General features: G+C 41.8%; 1 protein-coding gene across 1 annotated transcript in view; it reads left to right on the forward strand.

Moving 5' to 3' along the window:
• LOC107827070 (glutathione S-transferase U9-like) overlaps positions 1–21,178 on the forward strand; it is a 29,297-nt gene extending 8,119 nt beyond the window's left edge. Inside the window, exons 2-3 of the mRNA XM_075240216.1 lie at positions 20,573–20,682; positions 20,825–21,178. Of these exons, the coding sequence (XP_075096317.1) occupies positions 20,573–20,682; positions 20,825–21,178 (464 nt within the window). The remainder of the gene's footprint in view (positions 1–20,572; positions 20,683–20,824) is intronic.
• Positions 21,179–21,693: the final 515 nt, after the last annotated feature.

The following is a 21,693-nucleotide window of genomic DNA, read 5'->3' on the forward strand; positions in this document are numbered from 1 at the left end:
CGACTTGTTCTTGTTGCCTTGCTTTCTTGTCTGCTAGCGCTTTCCTCCGATTCCTTTATTTTGTGAACTTGGGGGATGATACTGGTCCTTCGCCTTTTCTGAATGTCAGTTTTCATCACTTCGCTTGATCCGCTGGGAACATGGCCCTCTTCTTTAAGCCTTTCAATGGTTTCTTCAGTGGTATGGCTTTCTTCACCAAAATTGTTATGTTGAGCATGCTATAACGTTCCCCAAACTGCTTCTTTTGAGACGCGTTCCTTCTTCCTTTTGAATCGCGCGTTTGCCTTTGCAGCCTTCTGCTTCTTGATGCTGGGGTTTTTATTGTTTCCTGCTTGGGGATCTCTGTTGTAACCTTCCGCCTTCAGGTGGGGTTACTGATTCCAGAATCTAGAGCTGAAAAGTATTCCCGCATTTTACTGGTGGGCGACCTAGAACTTAAATGTATTCCCGCATTATACTGGTGGGCGACCTAGAACTTAAATGTATTCCCGCATTATACTGGTGGGCGACCTAGAACTTAAATGTATTCCCGCATTATACTGGTGGGCGACCTAGAACTTAAATGTATTCCCGCATTATACTGGTGGGCGACCTAGAACTTAAATGTATTCCCGCATTATACTGGTGGGCGACCTAGAACTTAAATGTATTCCCGCATTATACTGGTGGGCGACCTAGAACTTAAATGTATTCCCGCATTATAATGGTGGGCGACCTAGAACTTAAATGTATTCCCGCATTATACTGGTGGGCGACCTAGAACTTAAATGTATTCCCGCATTATAATGGTGGGCGACCTAGAACTTAAATGTATTCCCGCATTATACTGGTGGGCGACCTAGAACTTAAATGTATTCCCGCATTATACTGGTGGGCGACCTAGAACTTAAATGTATTCCCGCATTATACTGGTGGGCGACCTAGAACTTAAATGTATTCCCGCATTATACTGGTGGGCGACCTAGAACTTAAATGTATTCCCGCATTATACTGGTGGGCGACCTAGAACTTAAATGTATTCCTGCATTATACTGGTGGGCGACCTAGAACTTAAATGTATTCCCGCATTATACTGGTGGGCGACCTAGAACTTAAATGTATTCCCGCATTATACTGGTGGGCGACCTAGAACTTAAATGTATTCCCGCATTATACTGGTGGGCGACCTAGAACTTATATGTATTCCCGCATTATACTGGTGGGCGACCTAGAACTTAAATGTATTCCCGCATTATACTGGTGGGCGACCTAGAACTTAAATGTATTCCCGCATTATACTGGTGGGCGACCTAGAACTTAAATGTATTCCCGCATTATACTGGTGGGCGACCTAGAACTTAAATGTATTCCCGCATTATACTGGTGGGCGACCTAGAACTTAAATGTATTCCCGCATTATACTGGTGGGCGACCTAGAACTTAAATGTATTCCCGCATTATACTGGTGGGCGACCTAGAACTTAAATGTATTCCCGCATTATACTGGTGGGCGGCCTAGAACTTAAATGTATTCCCGCATTATACTGGTGGGCGACCTAGAACTTAAATGTATTCCCGCATTATACTGGTGGGCGACCTAGAACTTAAATGTATTCCCGCATTATACTGGTGGGCGACCTAGAACTTAAATGTATTCCCGCATTATACTGGTGGGCGACCTAGAACTTAAATGTATTCCCGTATTATACTGGTGGGCGACCTAGAACTTAAATGTATTCCCGCATTATACTGGTGGGCGACCTAGAACTTATATGTAATCCCGCATTATACTGGTGGGCGACCTAGAACTTAAATGTATTCCCGCATTATACTGGTGGGCGACCTAGAACTTAAATGTATTCCCGCATTATACTGGTGGGCGACCTAGAACTTAAATGTATTCCCGCATTATACTGGTGGGCGACCTAGAACTTAAATGTATTCCCGCATTATACTGGTGGGCGACCTAGAACTTAAATGTATTCCCGCATTATACTGGTGGTCGACCTAGAACTTAAATGTATTCCCGCATTATACTGGTGGGCAACCTAGAACTTAAATGTATTCCCACATTATACTGGTGGGCGACCTAGAACTTAAAAATATTTGAAATTGTTTCCCCATTCTTCTGAGAAAATTTTCGACAATCGGCAGAAAATTTTCTGCCCCGGTTTTTGGTGGTTTCCCTGGCGTTGCGTCTTGCCGCCATCATCAATCCTTTGTTTTCCTGCAGCAGACAAAAGGATTTAGTTAGTTTTAATCGTGGTGGTAGGAGGTGCCTTTCCGGCGGATGATTTTTCCTCTCTTCCCCTTTTCTTGCTCTATGTCCCCATAATTGGTTGGTGGACAAAATTGCTCGCTGGGGGTTTCTAGCCTGCTGGGGATGGTTTTCAATTTATCCCCTTTCCTGCTTTCTCTTTAAGCACATGCTGTGGGAGTCTGTTTTTACTCCCGAAACCACTCCCTTTAGGAGCTTACTTTCTCCAAAACTGCCAGGCGCGATCATTGCATTGCCTGGGGCCGGCCTTTAAGTCTGCTTGTGTTATCCTGCATTGACTGAATTCCCCTTCGGTCTCTGGTAGTAAGCTTTGAAAAAATTCTTTTCAAGACAAATTTTTAGGAAGAGAAATAAAAGATAGAAAAAAGGGGAAAATCTTTCTGAACCAATATTTGGTGGGAGAAGAAATTCAGAAGAACTTATCTGGAGGACATGACTGGTCCCCGTGATCATGACATGCACCATAGATTCCCGACCCAGTCTATTCATATCAATCGATTTGCCTGATGGTCTGACTTGCTGGGGATGATAAATGAGTGTCCATTTCGTTGCGAATGTGGTCGCTTTTTGTTGATCTGTCTTGTCGCCTCATAGTGCCCTTCGAGGGGTTTTCACCAATGAGACTCTCTCTTTTCTCTCATCTCCCGGCGCCTTATGGTGCCTGTGAAGGTTTTTACCAATAAGACTCTCTCATTTCATATCTCTCATCTTACGTCGCCTTTCGGTGCCTGTGAAGGTTTTCAACGATAAGACTCTCTCATTTTATTCTTCATCTTACGTCGCCTTTCGGTGCCTGTGAGGGTTTTCACCGATAAGACTCTCTCATTTTATTTTTTATCGAGGAATCGGGGTGTTGTCGATACGACCCTCTCTTCTGGAGATTCCTTTGACCATCAATTCCTTCCCAGTCTTACGATCCTCTTCTTTGCTGGGGATCGGTGCATTATTCTCGGCCTTATTTGCCTTACTTGGCATCTCTTGGATATTGATCGGGAGGTCTTTTGGACGTCGATGTTGGTTTTGGTGTGGGGTTAAAGAAAGGCTATTCAAAAAATGAAATAATTTGATGGGTGATCTGCTACAACTTTTGGAATCAAACCTTTGTTGGAACTTAAAACATAACCTCTGCCCCAGTTTTCTTGCTTGGGGAATTTTATTTTTTACACTTATGTTGAGCTATGTGCGTTACGCACATTGTGCCTATTATGCACACTATGTACATTATGCATCCTATATTCACTATGATGCACACCATGACCGAGCCGTGAGGCGCCTACGTATCCTCTTTGAGGAATCAGGTCAAACGTAGTTCCCACGGTTTTGTATTTCTTATGATTTTATCTTCTTTTTTCTTTGTTGTTTTTTTTTTCTTTTCTTTATCCTTCTTTTCATTTTCCTTTAAAGATTTTTTTTAATGAAAAGGAGAGAACTTTATTAAATTTGCGGGATAAAAGGGTTCACACTTTTACAAAACAAAAGTAAAATTTGGATTACACCCTGAAATAATCCGGACAAAACAAAACACACAAAACATAAATCAAAGCCTACTACCAAGACTCCCCTCGGACAGGAAGAGGAGTAACTGTCCAATTGTTGGTCTTGGCCTCAGGCCCCACAAACTGTATCTCTGTTCTGCTGGAACCTTCTCCAGCTTCTACCATACTGACATCAGCGAATAGCCTCTCAAAACTCTGATTCAGGTCCCCATCCATACCAATCAACGGTCCTAGGATCTTCGGGACTGGCAACCTCTTGGCATTTGCTTTGACAAAAGACCTTGAGAGACGTGGCACCGGCTTAGGCAGAAACCAAACCCTCTTCTTCATTTTTCGCGCTTGCTTCCTATCTGCTACGGTTGGTTTGAACCCCAATCCGAAAGTTTCCAGATTTTTAGGCAAGGTGATAGGTTGGACAATCCCCTGAAGCTTGACTCCTAGGCCCTTTCCCGGCACGAATCCATTACCTAGCATTTCTGAGACCATCATGATTGTTGCGGCAGCTACCCTAGGGTGCGGGACGATTTCTCCTTCATAAATTTTGTTGGCCGAACCTGTATCGAAAATCTGGTAGACCCAAGGACCTTTGTCATCAGCGGTCTCTATGAAAGGTACAATGGCTCCGCCCGTGGTGTACGTTGTATCCTCGCCGTGTAATACGACCTCTTGTCTTTCCTACTCGAACTTCACCATCTGATGTAGGGTGGAGGGCACCGCTTTGGCTGCATGAATCCATGGTCGTCCCAACAGCAGGTTATAAGATACTGTGGCATCCAGCACCTGGAATTCCATGGTAAACAGGACCGGACTAATGGTCAGTTCAAGTACAACATCCCCTACAGTGGCTGTTCCGTTTCCGTCAAAACCTCGGACATAGATATTGTTCTTGTGGATCCTTCCGTGGTCGATTTTTAACTGGTTCAGGGTGGATAGTGGACAAATATTGGTGCTTGAGCCGTTATCCACCAATACTCGAGTTACCACCGAGTCTTCACATTTGACAGCTAGGTATAGAGCTTTATTATGCTCCGTACCTTCCACCGGCAGATCATCATCTGAGAACGTTACCCTGTTTACCTCGAAAATCTTGTTGGCAATGGTTTCCAGGTGGTTTACAGAAATCTCATTGGGTACATGAGCTTCGTTCAATATCTTCATCAAAGCCCGTCGATGCTCCTCAGAATGGATCAGTAATGACAGCAACGAGATCTGGGCCGGTGTTTTTCTCAGCTGTTCGACCACGGAGTAGTCCTGCACTTTCAACTTCCTCAGGAACTCCTCAGCTTCTTCTTCGGACACAGGTTTCTTGGTTGCAACTGGGTTGGTTCTTCTTAGCTCCACCGGAGCAAAACATCGACTCGATCGAGTCAGCCCTTGCGCTTCACAACTAACTTCTTCCACCTATTTTCCTTTATACATCACCACCGCCTTTTCATATTTCCAAGGCACAACCTTGCTATCAATCATCGGCAGCTGGACTACAGGCTTTATGGTGACCGGTTCTCTACATACCCCTTTCAACACAACTGCAGGTGTGGGCGGAATCCCTGATATTACCAACTTGTTTGGCTTGGGTTTGCTTGTTATGGCGGACGGGCTCTTTCCCAATATCACTACTGGCTTGACGCTCTCTCCCTGTGACTGTACCCTTGTTCCCCCGCTGGTTGAGACTTCTTTCGGGGTGGCCTGGATCATCATCACTGTTTGTGATGGTTTTCTCAACTCTCCTCCCTCGTATACCAACTCAATCATATGAGTCTCGTGGTGCGCTGGTAGTGGGTTCTGGTTGATGTTAGGAGCCTCCGGTGTCTGGACCTCGATCTTATTGGTGTCAATAAGATCCTGTATGGCATGCCTCAATTTCCAGCACTTCTCGGTATCATGTCCGAGCATCCCTGAGCAGTATTCACAACTGATTGATCGATCCAAATTCTTAGGTGGGGGATTTGGTTCTCGAGTCTGGACAGGACTAACCAAACCCAATTGCCTCAGTTTGTTGAACAAAGCGGTGTAGGTTTCTCCCAACTCCGTGAAAGTTCTTTGTTTCCGCAACCTGTCATTCCTAGCATCTGGATTTTCCCGAAAGCCTGCCCTTGAAGGGTTTCTATATGCTCTCGGTGGAGGATAGGTGTTTTGTGGGGGTGCATATATGTTCTGGGGAGCCGGCGCGCGCCATTGCGGGCGAACCAGAGGCTGAGTGTATGCTTGAGCCTGGTGTACGGAACAATGTGGTTCTCGGGGTGGATAGAAATTTTGTGGGGGGCTATATGGGTAGTTTGACCTGTGAGGTCTGGGTTGGTTGTAGTGTGGCCTGCCAGCCCTGGACCAACTGCCTGCCTCGATCGTGGCAACCTCTTCTTTCTTTCTTCTCAGCGCACCTCCCGTGCCGCTCTGAATAGCCTGGGTTGTGGCCTTGAGGGCCGAGTAATTCAAGATTTTGTCAGACCTCAGACCCTCTTCTATCATGACCCCTATCTTGACCACCTCGTTGAAGGATTTTCCGACTGTCGTCACCAAGTGACCAAAGTAGGTTGGATCCAATGTTTGCAAGAAATAGTCCACCATCTCTCCCTCTCTCATGGGAGGATCGACTCTGGCCACTTGCTCTCTCCAGCGGAACCCGAACTCGTGAAAACTTTCCCCGGGTTTTTTCCCAATTCTTAATAATGTGAGACGGTCAGGGACTATCTCGAGATTGTACTGGAAATGACCTGCGAAAGCTTGTGCCAGATCGTCCCAAGTATACCACCTACTGGAATCCTGCCTGGTATACCATTCTAGTGCAGATCCGCTCAGACTTTGGCCGAAATAAGCTATCAGCAGCTCATCCTTGCCGCCTGCCCCTCTCATTTTGCTACAGAATCCCCGCAAATGTGCCATGGGATCACCGTGCCCTTCATATAGATCAAATTTAGGCATCTTGAACCCAGCCGGGAGTTGGACGTCTGGGAAAGGGCATAGATCTTTGTATGCTACGCTGACTTGGTTGCCCAGCCCGTGCAAGTTCCTGAAGGACTGCTCCAGGCTTTTGAACTTTCTCAATACTTCATCCTGTTCAGGGGCCTTAGCCGGCTTCTCAATCTATGCCGGCACTTCCAAATGTGGATTGTAAGCCTGTGGTTCGGGGGCATGAAACGTAGGCTCGGGGGGATAGTATTGTGTATCGTGAGCCTGAAACAATGGCTCACTGGTCGTTCTTTGCAAAGGGTCTAATGTTGGTCCCACAAAAATGGGAATATTGGGTGTTGGGAGAGGTTGATGGGGTGGTGGAGCTTGGGAATCATGAGGGCTTCTTTCTTGATGATAAAGGGGATTTGGGCGGCTTGTGGAAGGGCCGGAGTGAGGGTATTCTGGCATGTGTCCCAATGTTTCAGGGCTCTTTTGTGTTTTGGCTATGGCTAGCTGCATTGCATTCATCTCTAGTCCCATCCTTTCAATCTTTTCCATCGCTTCTTTTAGCAACTGGCTCATCGGCCTCTCTTCCTCATTACTATTCTCTGAAGTAGTCATGCTTGTTGCTATCGGTCCTTTGGGTCTGGTTTGATAGGAGTGTGTTGCCAGAGTTCTTTAACCACTAACTTGTCTGGATCAGACAACAACAAACTTTGTTAGCGTTAGAGTTTAACAGATTTGATCATAACACATAAAGGATGCCATGCTCCTAGGCAGTTAACCGTTTCTACATGCTTTGGTTCGAACAACATTGGTCATCCCGGCTTGCTCATTTGTCCTTTTATTGTTATTTTTGTTTTTTCTTTTCTTTATTTATTAAAGCGGTCGAATCTTCTGGGGATTGCCTACGTATCACGTCCCCGCGCGAATTAGACCAGGCGTAGTTCTGCCATGAGGCTAACATTTTCATTTATAAAAAGATGAACAAACATTACATTTGAAAACTTTGTAAGAAAATGTCTTGAAATACACACATTTAAATCGAAATAAAAAGATACAATTCTTAACATCTCACAACGTGCCCCACTTTCCACTTGTGTTGTAAATTATTAGATCTTTTGCTCAAGGCGGGGCTTGACCTGGATGACCTCCCAACGTACGATACATCCTTTCCAACTCCACTGCTAGATGACGGGCAAAAGTGGGTGCATGCTCTGTAAACCTTTCATAATCCATTCCTTGGCAGTTTACATAACTTTGAGAGGTGTAGACCGCCAGGTCGTGGATCTGTGCTCTGAAATCTTGGAGATGTTGGCCTTGATTCTGCAATTGCTGCTGGCGAGTGGTGGCTATATCTCTAATACGGTCTTCACGATCTAGGGCTGACTCTAGTAGAGCTCGGAGTCTGGCCTGCTCTAGTCTCGCCTGCGCTCTTTCTTTGTCAATGTCTGCTTGTTGATGCTCTCTGTACCTTCTTGCCTCTTCTAGCTGTGCACGAAGTTGGTCTTCTGATCGTATCCAATGGTCTTTTTCCTTCTTGAATTGTGCCCTGTCTTTCTCGGATTGCCTATTTTGGCGTTCCTTATCAGATCTGGCTTCTTCGTTTAATTGTTGGATCCTTTCTTTTGCTTTGCTCAACGCCCTTTCATTTGCAGCAAGAACGGAATCATAATCTTGCATTCTTTCAAAAAGATTGGTGATGGTTTTTTGATCCTTCCAATTCCTCATTGGCGTTTCAGAAGCCTTTTTCATTCTCAGAAATCGAGCATGAAGACTTTCATTCTCACAGGCTGGACTTTTCTTCTCGCCTTCAGCTTCTTGTGCTTGCAAATCTTTCTCCAGACTGAGGTTCCTTAGATTTTCCTTTAGGGCATGGATAGTTGCTTTGTACCCCTTTTCTTTTTCTCCCCGGATCAACCGCCCTTGGATTTTATCATTAAAGCTTTGAATATGGGGTCTTTTGGTTGGCCTTCTTAGCTCAGGTTCTGGTACATCATCCACGCGAGATCGTTTCTCGAACCACCTTGCATATCCAGGATTTATCTCACCCTTTGATGTGTCTGGGACTTGAGTATCACTTTTCAAGTATCGACATCCATTCCACATCTGCTGGAGCAGAGCCTCAGGAATAGTGGCTTCTGGGTGCAATTCGATTTCTTGCGTACTCAAATCTTCATCATCAGGAACTACTTGATATCTCCCTAGTTGTCTTAGGACTCTCAATGGCGCATATGGCTGGATGCTTCTCAATCCCAATAGTAGCAGATAACTATTTGAGGTTGACATGTGTATCACTTCCCTCATCGGGAGCCATCCCAAAGTCCATTCAATTTGATTTGCCGTTAAAGTCCTTAGATTAGATACCCATGCTTCTGTCCCTTCTGGAACCTGATAATTTTTTACTCTTTCCTCATAACCCTCGATGCAATTATCGTTGCTTGGCCCATACTGTATGATCTTGGGCTGTTGTTGGAGATGTTCCATCACCCATATTTGCAACAGAATTTTGCATCCTTCGAAGACTTTCGCTCCTGCTTTACATAAAGTTAAAGCCCGATAAATATCTGAGAGAATGATGGGGACAAGGGTGTGGTTTTCTTTGGTGGTGAGGATTTGCACAACCTTTGCGGTGCGAATATCGATTGTTCGCTCTTTGTTTGGGAAGACCATGATTCCTAGAAAAGCCACCATGAAGGCGAAGCGACGGTGAACCTGCCATGCGTCTTTGTCTTGCTTGTTAGTAAGGCCTTTCTCATGAATTTCGAACCCATCTGACTTTCCGAACCTTGAATATAAAAAGTTGAAAGAACAACATCCATTGATGACATTGCTTTTCCTGATTTGACTGCTGATGTTCAGAAGACCGAAGAATCGATGTACCGAGGGAGCCTTTGTGAATATCAAGCTTTGATTCCTTAAACTTCCGTCAAAACCAACATATCCAACTATCTCCTCTAATGTAGGAGTGAGCTCGAAGTCAGAGAAACGAAAGACTTTGTGAACAGGGTCCCAAAAAGTTACTAATGCCGCAATCAGATCATCACGGGGTTTAACTTTCATAATATCTGGGAGATTTCCCAAATGCTTGATGACCCACTTTTGACCATCTTCGCCTAATTCACACCACCACATTTGAAGCTGGAATAGAAACTCTTCTGTATTTGTGGATGAGGGGTTTTGTGTGGTGCTCATTTTGTATCTGAAATTTAATTTAATAAAGTCAAGACTCATTTTGAAAATATACTCTAATCATTTTCAGTTAAAACTATTTTCAAGATTAAATACCTTTCAAGATTAAATACCTTTATTTCAAGATTTGAAATTATATTTTATTTTTATTATTTTTTATTTTTTAAAAAAAAAATACAACCCATTTTATTCCTCAGTTCTCACCATGATTTCATTTAAGCCAGTCAACAAGCATGTTCGAGGCAAATGAATGCACAGGTAGCAAGTAGGATGCATCAGGATGGTCTTTTTATTTCGGGTTCACCTGTTCTAGACAGACCCAACCCCTGTGTTGAGTCTCCAAGGTCGGATGTACATGATGCAAATAGACGTTCCTACTAGGGATCCGGTATATGGCTGAGTTATTCTAGGTAAAAACCTGAGGCGTATTGTTCTAAACCTGGCTTACTCAAGCGGACAGTTTGAGCCGAAGTGGGGGTAACGTACCGGGAGCACGAAAGTCTACCCGGCCTAGTTACTTGTCCCAACTTCGTCTTATTTGGTATGCCTTCTAACAGAAAGGTGGGTCACGCGCACGTGTACACCATAAATTTAGAAGACTCAGAAAGAAGAAGGGTTTTGCAACAGTTTTATATACACAATTCAGATAATATTAAAGCGGTAAAAGCATCATTTAGCACACTAAGCATGTAAAAATCAGATAAAAATAAAGCCAACTATAACAGTTATTTTAAGCTCGAATTCTTGAACCCTGAACCAGTGGTTCTGGGTAAAATCACTCCCCAGCGGAGTCGCCAGAGCTGTCACACCTCCCATTTCCACGCCCGCGAGGGCGCAAGGGAGTTTTTCCAATTAAAGGACAATCGAAACGGGATTTGTTTATTTATTTCAGAGTCGCCACTTGGGAGATTTAGGGTGTCCCAAGTCACCAATTTTAATCCCGAATCGAGGAAAAGAATGACTCCATGTTACAGTCTGCGTACCAGAAATCTGGATAAGGAATTTTGTTAACCCGGGAGAAGGTGTTAGGCATTCCCGAGTTCCGTGGTTCTAGCACGGTCTCTCAACTGTTATATTTTGGCTTGACTATCTGATTTTAAATACAATTATGAACCATGTGCAAATTTTATCTTTTAACCGCTTTTGTCATTATTATTATTTTTATGAGAATTGCAACGTCGTGAAAACATATCTCGAACCACGTTACATCAATGTACCCATGGTTATCGATATATCTCGACTCGGTTGAGATTTGGATTTGGGTCACATAAATGTGCACCCGAATTAAGGAAGGTAAAATTATTAAATACGCGCTTAAAGAGGCTATCGCGTTATTATTCCGGGAAGGTCGTGAGATTTGCAAAACGACCCACCTTAGGGACTGAATGCTTCAACATATATATTTAACAAGGGCCCCGCAATTTGTGCGTTTTTCTTTATTTTTGTCGAGGCTCATCTCGTCCTTATTTTAAAAGGATATCCTATAGCAACTACGTTTCTTGTTGCGTTTGTCTCTACTAATTGAAAACAGTAGATAGCCCTAGTTAATTACATGCTTGCAAGTTATCTATACAGAATTCCGAATGCTTGCACAAAATCAGAAGCACGGCCACGTACACAGTCGGCCGAGCAAAAGTCAAGGGCCCAAATCCAGCCCATGCGTGATGGACCAGACCTGGGCCATTGTTTGTTCGATGCAGGCCTGCTTGGTCTGTTTCGACCTGGGCTCGACCTTTGTGAGGTTGAGATTGCAGTCTCCGTGTTCTTTGTCTTAAAACATGGTTTACCAGTTATATGAAGCAGTTTATCAGAAAGGGAAGAACTTAACTAGTAGAGTATGATTTTCAGGCTTGGCCTACATTAAAGGACATATTACAAAGTTAAACTAATTCTAAGATACAACCTATTTCGTTGGGAATATTTTCACCTATCAGCATACATATATAAACTATCATTCAGCTAATCTATATTGATATACACTGGGCATACAGGCTACTTCTATTGTCAACACAGGAATGAAAGTTATTATACAGTACATGATATCTAATGTAACAATCTATGTATGAAAGTCAACTTCAGGTCTTTTCTTTTTGTATTCATGCTCAATTTTCCAATTACATTTGACAGTGTATTGGTTGTGTACCTGGTATAGAGAACAAAAGAAGAAAGGAATGATCAGCTGGGCAGTATGCAACAAACACAACAACATCAGATACACAGCAACAACACAGCAACAAACCAACAACCACAAGTGTTTTCCACAGTCCACAGACAACCAGCAACAGTTTCCAGAACAAAGAAAAACCAACAGATGGTCGAGCACCAAACAAGTAATCCCAGAAAAGAGTAGTGAAACAACAGAAATAACAGAGTATTCGATGCAGCAACACCAGCAGTTCAACAATCACAAGCAGCTCAATCAGGGCAAACAACAGAACTTGGCCAAGACAGCTTGACCAATATGAATTCTTCTGCAGTTTTCAGACAGTGTTTGGTTACAGTGTTTCTGGAAATTTCCTTATATTTTTTCAGTTTCCTTTAACTTACAAGACCTCTCTCAAGACTAAGTTTTTTTTCAGAAGAACCTCCTCTTTTTAGGCTCCAAAAAAAAGAATTCCCCCTCCTCTCACGGAAGGTCCCCCTTCTTATAGCCTAATCCCAGCACTTTACAGCCTGCTGAACAACTCAGAATTCCCCCCTCCCTGTTGTTTTTCCACTTACTTATTTTAAATAACAAGACTCCCATGAAATCCCTGATAGCCCCTCTCTCTTTTTTGTTGTTAAAGTGTCCTAATCCCTTATTTATTTAACCAAAGTATGGGCAGCAGGAATATAATCTGACAGCATGTGCTATCAGACTATTTTAATCCAAAACAACTGACCATACCTATGCTACCCACCATCTGAACTAAGTGAACATGGCATCCATTTAAGCTCTAAGTCTGAACTGCCATTATAACCTACCCCCTAGATGTTCTTTTAATTCAAATTTGAACAAAACCAATAGGCAATACAATTCAGTTCCTAATGGGATTCAAATACGATCACAGTAGAAATAAACAACACGGATCAAGTTGTTACCATTAATGACTGAAACTAATTGACGACATACATCGACTCGACTATATTAATCGTAACACATAACAATCAATCGTTCATATAAACAACACGTACAGAGTCCCGAATGACTTCAGACAACTTTGTTCAATCACTGGAAACCTATATGAATTATTTATGCAACGACTATCCTAATCGAACATGTATATCACAGAATATATTCAGAACATACACAGAAAACAATCGACCAAATAAAAAGGTCTTTGATAGAGATGGAAGAAATTAAGAAAATTATCAGACAATAACACACAGTCACAACAAAGCATGCTAACAACTCAATTAGCAGTTGAATAAAACAAAAAGGAAAAGAAAAACTTACCGAAAAATGTTTAAACCAAACTGACCCAAATTTGACTCAACTTTGACCATTTGAGGCCGAACAAACTTTAATCAGGGTGTTCTCACATGAGAACACCTTGATTAAGGTCTATTAGACCTCAAACCCCCGTTAAGGCTAGCCGGATTCCCCAGGTTCATGTGTTCTAAGGTCTGGATTTTCAGATCTGGTTTTTTAGAAGTTGTGGGTAGATTCGGACCAAACCAGGCCTGGTTTGGTCACGAGGGAGGTCAGGGGAGTGTCTGGTATGAAGATGGTGAGGTTTGGCATAGATCGAGTTTTGTCTCGAATCTTCAAATCCAGATTCGAGACGATGGGAGGTGATTTGAGGCTAGGGAGTAACAGATCCATGTTCAGGAGAGTGAGGGGGTCTTAGGGTGTTCAGGAGGTGGTCACCGGCGTTCATGCCGCCGGGTTCTGGTGAAGGGGAAACTAGGGCGGCTGCTAGGGTTTCGGGGGGTTTCAGGGCTTGGTGAGGAAGATGAGTGGAGGGGGGTTCGGATAGGGGGCGTGGGGTGTTAGGTTAGGTTTATATATGGGGAGGGTGATTCAATCCTGGCCGTTGGATTGATTACAATTGATGATCAGGATTAGGGAAGCTTAACAATACGGTGTCGTTTGGTTAAGTAGGGGGTCGGTTAAAATGGGAATGGGTCGGGTCATGAGGGCCAATAAGGGCCATCGGATCAATGGAGATGAATGGCTCAGATTAACCGTCCCTAAAACGACGTCGTTTGGGTCCGTACTTGGGCAGGCCGGACTTGGACTGGACTGGTGTGCCGGTTTTGGGCCTTTTTTGTTACATTTCTTGGGCCCAAACTGATTTTCATTCACTCTTTCTTTTTTTTTTTTCTAATTTTAAAACCAAAATGAAATAATAATAAAAAACAATGAAATTAACACAAACAACAATGTAACATTTTAACACAATTATCACAAGAATATTTAAGCAAGTTAAATCACAACCTAGAACGAACGATGCATATATATTTTGAATTTTCTTTCAACGACCGAATTACGGTTTGATTACCATGACAGACATACTTTGTATTTTGATTGATAAGATCAAAGGCAACATGGACCGAACCACAAATGACTAACAGCACATGCCACGAAAAATCGAAAAATTGTACAGCGGAATCATTTGTTACTATTTTTGTTTTCTTTTGGAGCGATTGCCCGTGAAGCAAAAATCACGTGCTTACACTAATGGACAAATATTTCCTCTAGATTTTGCCATTTGTGCCAATGAAAGAACATAGACGTGGACGCTATTTTTGAACCACCTGAAAGAGCACATTGTCAAACAGCGTTCAGGTATTTGTCTAATATCTGATTGGCACGGTGGTATATTAAGTTCTGTGGAGAACTTGCCTGCATGGCAAGAACCTTATGCATACCACCGTTACTGTGTGAGGCACTTGAAGGCCAATTTCCAGAAGGCACATCCCAACAAGGATCTACATGATTTGATGTGGATGGCAGCAACAGACCACCAACATCATAAATTCCAGAGGCATATGGATTCTATCAGGCAAGAAGACGAGGCAGCCTATCGTTGGTTAATGCGACATGACCCTGAAAAGTGGACGTTGCATGCGGATGGTGGCAGACGATGGGAAATTCTTACTACAAACGTGTCAGAGTCCTTCAACAGGTTATTGAAGTCGGCAAAAGGATTGCCCATCACAGCCATGGTGCGGATGTCGTTCAAGTAGATGGCGGAGAGGTTTGTTGAACGATTTGTAGCTGCAACGGAATTGATGGAGAGGGGTGTTGAATTTATGTCAGTGCATATGAAGAGATTTGACAAATACAGACGGCGAGCACATTGGCATTCATTTTTGCAGTATGATAACGAAAGAGGTGTTTTTGAAGTTTACACCGCTATCCATAACAATCGGGGTAATAATGTACATACTGTAAATAAATATGCAAGGTTATGCTCCTGTGGGAAATGGTCCATCTACCACATGCCTTGCTCACATGCCATCAAGTATTTTCAACGTGTTGGTTATGCGGAGACCAACTATGTTGATCAACAATATAGCGTTTCCAAGTACCTAAACACATATAGTGGTCAGTCGCAGCTAGTGGGTGCTGAGTATTATTGGCCTCTGGAATCATTTAAAATGGTGTGTAACAAGTCCTATTTGCGTAAAAGACAGGTGCAGAAGAGAACGTGTATACGGAACCAAATGGATGTTAGTGACACCGTTTATGCGCGCAAATGTGGTATATGCTCGCAAACAGGACATGACCGTAGAAAATCTCCTTTGGGTGGCAGCAGTAATCAAGCTCGGGGTGGGTGTTCTTCTAGTGTACCTAACTACCCATGAGTTGATGTTGTAATAATTAGTTGTTATGTCTATGTTGCAAGATTTATGAAATAAAATTATGCTTGTTAATTATGATTTGTACTTTCCCATTTTACCTATTTAAATAATAATTTAATAAAATTATTTGTATATTTATTATGTGTGTGTTGTCTTGTCGAACTGAAAAAGCTGACCAGCTGACATAAAGTTATCTTGTTAACATCATGATATTTAACACGCAAAATATAGCGCCATTAGATAGTACATTATGTGTGTGTTGTCTTGTCGAACTGAAAAAGCTAACCAGCTGACATAAAGTTGTCTTGTCAACATCATGATATTTAACACGCAAAATATAGCGTCATTAGATAGTACATTATGTGTGTGTTGTCTCGCCTATAAATAACGGGCTCATTGTAGTTATTTTGTGTGCTCAAAATTTACTAAAAGCAAATATTTTTTTAAAAGTAAGGTTTTTTTTACTAAAAGCAAATATTTCACAAATGGCTCAACCTCTTCGTCCACTAAAGTGCAACTGTGGAAAAGCATGCTTGATGCAAAATCGTTGGGACGGTGGTGAAGTTGGACGCCGCTACTGGCACTGTATGAACCAGTTTTACAAGGTTCCCAGCGAACCTATTTGTGATTTTGAGGAATGGGTTGATGAACCATGTTATCAAGAATGTTACAGAGAACAACTGCAGTTTCTTCATAATATGTGTTTAAGACAACGGGAACATGAAAAAGAAAGCAATAGAATTATTGCAGACTTGAGGGCGAAACTGAAGGAGGTGGGAGAAGAAAAATAGAAAACACAATGGAATTGTGAAGCACAAAAGGAACGTAAGAAAATATATAAACAGGAACTTGCGGAGGTGAAGGCTAACTGAAAGAGGTAGAAGAAGAAAAAGAACAACGGGAAGAACGATATAAGTGGTTGGAGCGGAGAATAAATGCCAACTGGGGCTAAACATTGGAATGTATGTGTTTAGTGTATTTTTCATATTTCATGTATTTTTATTATGTTGGCCTACTATGTTTGTGTTTTTGCTGTAGTAATGTTTTCCATGTTTGTTGTACTAAATTTTATTTTAACTAAAGTGGAAGTTAAGTTTAAGTGCTTGTGTTGTACTAAATTTTATTTTAATTGAAGTGGAAGTTAAGTTTAAGTGTTTGTGTTGTTCTAAATTTTATTTTATGAAACTATCAAACGAATGGAGAACTAAAAAAAGTAATGGGCATATTCGATTAAATATTGTTTACACCATGTCAATGTGTCCCGCATCCGGTGTGTCTCAATGAAGCCGCTGGCCTGAGGCGCATCCCCTCTAGTCCGGGTACGCTATCAGGATCATCATCATCAAATTGTCTCCTTATAGCCGGATGCGGCGTAGGATGACATGTATCGGTGGTGCTGTCAGCTCCAGTAGAAGGCTACATAATAATATGAAACTTAGTATAGAAAACTACATAACAATTCACAACAATTTATATTGTCTTACCATCATCGTGTCTAGATCCTGAATGTAGTCATCTGTCGCTGCATCGCATGAAGCCTTAAAAAGGAAATTAATAAAGTTAAAGAAAATAAATAAGTTACAGTTAAAACAAATTCAAATTCAATACTAATAAACTCATACCTGCGCATGTGATGTGGAGCCATAACTCAGTCGGCGCCCACTATAAAAATCACGGGTCGGTCCATCCTTAACAGTGGTAGACGGTCCTGGGAAGTATCTACCCCAATCCACTCCTTGAATATTCGAGCCCGTGATCAATAATTGACCCGATGGGGTCACCTGCGATGACACTGGAGTGCGATAAATTCCAAGGCTGTAAGACGGCATGCCCGTCTCATGCATGTCACCTGCCATATCAGCAGCAACATCATCAGCAGGAGCCTCAACGCCCCCTTGCTGGGGACCACCTCCTCTCCGCCCACGACCACGTCCATGAATTGATGGTACTGCGTTGGGTCCATATAATCAGCCTCGTGTGCCAAACGCTGATCCAATCGGGCTCGCCGCAGTGTCTGGCCAGCCACATCCATGAATCGATGACTATACTCCTACATGGCCACAGGATCGTGGACATGACTCTACATCTGCTGCCACATATGATAGACGGTATGCAATCCAATCGCCTGCACAAAGTAAAAAATATAAACTATATATTTGGCACTAAATTACAGGTATATAATTAATAATAACAGAAAATATACCAGGGCCTCGTGTCTCCCGGCGTATGGGACGTACCGACCATGTGCCTGATGAACTGGGTTCCCGATAAAAATTCGGAAAACAGTCTGGTACCATGCCATATAACGTTGAATAGGAAAGTGTTGCGTAGGTGGGGTCAAGTCCCCTCACCTGTCCCAAGTACCCAACTGCTCGTTAAGCCATGCCATAAATGTGTCGTCCGCCCTGGACCGATCATTCCTCTCATAATGTAAAGCATGCCATGCAGGCAGAGTCGGTATAGGTTGCGGTAGGCCAAACTAACGAAATACCCGCTCGGATGCATGATGCTCGACAATATCGAGGTATATGAGTGGGACAGAAGCCCTTCAAATATGTCGGCCGAACGTGCAATACGCTGGAAGGGTACCTATCACCTCAATGTTGTACGACGTCCAGATGAGCTATCAAATAAGAACACAAACCGTTAGTATGCGCAACACTGAGTTAATCTATAACAGTTAAGTTTAGTTAGATATTCACCTGTGCATCCTCCAGCAGATCCAACACATCCCTGTAGAGGGGGAGATTATGATAGGTATCATACTCTCGTTCAAGAGTACGACGCATAACCCACCTACAGGCTAGAGGGAGTTGCGGAATTTCTACATTAGCCGGTAGTTGTGGTAGAGGTGGCCGAAACTGCAGAAATCGCTCCCAGACCCAAACCTAACATACAAAGTTGACGTAAAGTATAAGATTAACTATAACTAGGTAGAATTGTAACTAATGAACATATTATTTGAATATGTTATCACCAGTAGAAGCGGCAGAAAGCCACCAACGTCTCTCTATGTGCCGATGCAAGCCTGGCACATCTGCCTGTACAGATATGAGATGACAGCACCACCCCAGCTGTAGATGGCTGTATCCTCGAACCGGGCAATATGATGCAGAAAACGGAGGCTCACTAGGTTCCCCGAAGTGTTCGGGAACAAGACCCCCCCAAATAGAAGGAGCAACAGCAACCTCGTATATCGCTGTACATCCACCTCCGCTGACTCGTCGGTGATAGTATGGTGGATCTGCACCAGGTGGTCTTTAATGGGGACCAACTGTATACGACTGGACCCAGACGCTACCTCCTCGTCCTCCGGCATGAAACCCGTGAGCATGTGCAGCATATCCCAATATGCGTGCCGCGAATAATATCTTATGGTCGCAGGCAGTAAAACTGACAAGCCATCAATGGATAGGCCATATAAAATCTCAGCGTCCTGGAGTGTGATGGTGACCTCGCCGATGGGCAAATGAAAAGTATGCGTCTCCGGTCGCCACCGCTCAATCAAGGTCGTGATCAAAGCATATTCGAGCTGTATCCGGCCAATCCTAATAATCCTATATAATCCCATCTCCTCCAGGTAATGGACCACGCGAGAATGTAGAACGTGGGGAGGACTCAAAAACTCCCACAATAGATCCACTCTCCTGGCCCGGAAAGTCTGCGTAAGCAATTGTCCGTCCCATATATACTCGGATCTATGCTGGGGCTGCAGGGATAATAGATTCAAAGTCTGAGGGCCGGGATGTATAGTCGCGTTCATGTCGTCAACTGTAAATTCATATTTTTAATAACTTAATTGTACAAATATATATATATATATATATATATATATATATATATATATATATATATATATATATATATATATATATATATATATATATATATACACACACACACACACACACACTTTGAGGCCCAGTGGCACCAAACTATCATTAATAATTATGTGTTTTTTATTATAATTTAAATTCATATTTTCTAATAACTTAATTGTACAAATTACTAATTATGTGTGTTGATACAATTATTAACTTAATTGTACAAAGTTTGCATTTTCAACTACCAATATAAGATACTTAAACAAAAGGATTCTAAGCTAAAATACTACACATTACTGTGCTACAAGGCTCTAAATTTTACTACGCTAAAAGGGTCTACGTTTTGCTACGCTAAAAAGGTCTAGTTTTACTACGCTAAAAAATAATCTAAACTAAACATAAACAACAAATAAATTTAATTGCAAATAAAACACAAAAAAAAAACACATATATATAAATCAGGATATTTTTTTAATAAAACACTAATATGAAATCCGGATAAATCTAACATGCTAGTTTCGGAAAAAAAACATAAACCGAAATACAACACATACAAATCAAATAATATGCATTATTATAAAAGTTTCAACTTAAAATAAACTGAAATACCTCGATTTAGAATTTTCGGAAAGCAAATAGATTGAAATTTTGACTTCGGAAGTGTGAATCAACAATAATACAAAGCTCTATTCAAATGTGGGACCTACGTTCTACAACTTTTATGTGACGGGGGGGCCCAAATTTTTTTTTTAACTCGTGGGCAGCGGGTATGGGGGACCAAGAAGAAAGAGGAGTAAAATATTGAGGAAGAGACCAGAACGACGATGAAGAAGGTTCTGTTGTTAAAAATTTATGTATAGCGCCAGGTATTTTGGCGCTATACCTAGGCGTATCAGGTTTTTCAGTATAGCGCCAGCTATTTTGGCGCTATATCTGGGCGTGTCAGCTTTTTCAATATAGTGCCACAATATTTGGCGCTATACGTTAACGGCACAGTTAACGTTAATGTATAGCGTCAAGTATTGTGGCACTATATATAAAATTGTTACCTTTTTTCTTATCACCTATTTATATATTTTGAGTCCAAAAGAACCATAATTGGTTCCGGACTCTTTTAGAGTCGCTCCTCATTCTTGAATACATCGATGAAACCTGGAAGACCGGACCTAGAATCTTGCCACAAGAACCCTATGAAAGAGCCATAATTCATTTTTGGGCTAATTACATTGATCAGGTTAGTCATGTTGAACTGTGTGACCACTGAACACTTTTATTTATTTATTTATGTCTGGGTGTGCAATATTAGGACATCTCAATATGGTCAAATCAGCCTGTTTTAAAGATGTTTTAACATTACTTTGCTCTAATATATACAGCATCTTTTACCCAGCACGGCTAAGTTGTGGAAGTCAACTGGAGAAGAACAAGAGAAGGCTCAAGAGGAAGTGTTAGAGAAAATAAGATTTGTGGAAGAGGGAATTCCTGAAATCCAAGGAAATGAATTGGGGCTCTTACAAATCTTGCTGGTCACAACATTTGGATCTCATAAAGCATATGAAGACGTCCTTGGTGTGAAGATTTTGGTTCGGGAAAACACCCCACTGCTTTATTTATGTGTGACAAGTTTAAATGATTTGCCAGCGGTGAAAGAAATTTGTCCCCCTCATGATAAGCTGGTGTCTTTACTCAAAATCTATTGGCAAATTGCCTTAGAATCCACCACCGACTGAGCGCCTGATTTTCTGAAAGTAATACTTGTTTTTCAAAAAGAAAAAAGAAAAAAAGAAAAAAAAACATTATTGTTACATAGGGGAAGGAAATATTGAGAATTGAACCCACAACTCTTTGTCAGTACCACTAGACTATAAGGGGACGTTTGATAGGATGCATTAAATAAGTTAATGCATGCATTAACTTTGTGTATTAATAATACATTATTTGGTAGACATTTAGAACCTATGCATTATTTATGCAAGCATTAGTTATACATCCTATTTGGTATTATCTTATGCATAATTAATGCATAGAAAATAATGGTATTAGCAATGCAATGGATTTTAATGCATGCATTAGCTTAATTAAAGACAAAATTGTCCTTCAAAATTTATGCTTGATTAAAATATGCTAGTTAATATATTAATGCAAGTTCAAAATAATCAAAATAGTGAGAAATAATATTATATCCCTAGTAAATAAATAAATATTTAGCATATTTTCTTTTTTATAAATAAATATTTAATTTTAT

Source organism: Nicotiana tabacum, chromosome 20 (assembly GCF_000715075.1).
Source record: "Nicotiana tabacum cultivar K326 chromosome 20, ASM71507v2, whole genome shotgun sequence".
Lineage (NCBI taxonomy): Eukaryota > Viridiplantae > Streptophyta > Magnoliopsida > Solanales > Solanaceae > Nicotiana > Nicotiana tabacum.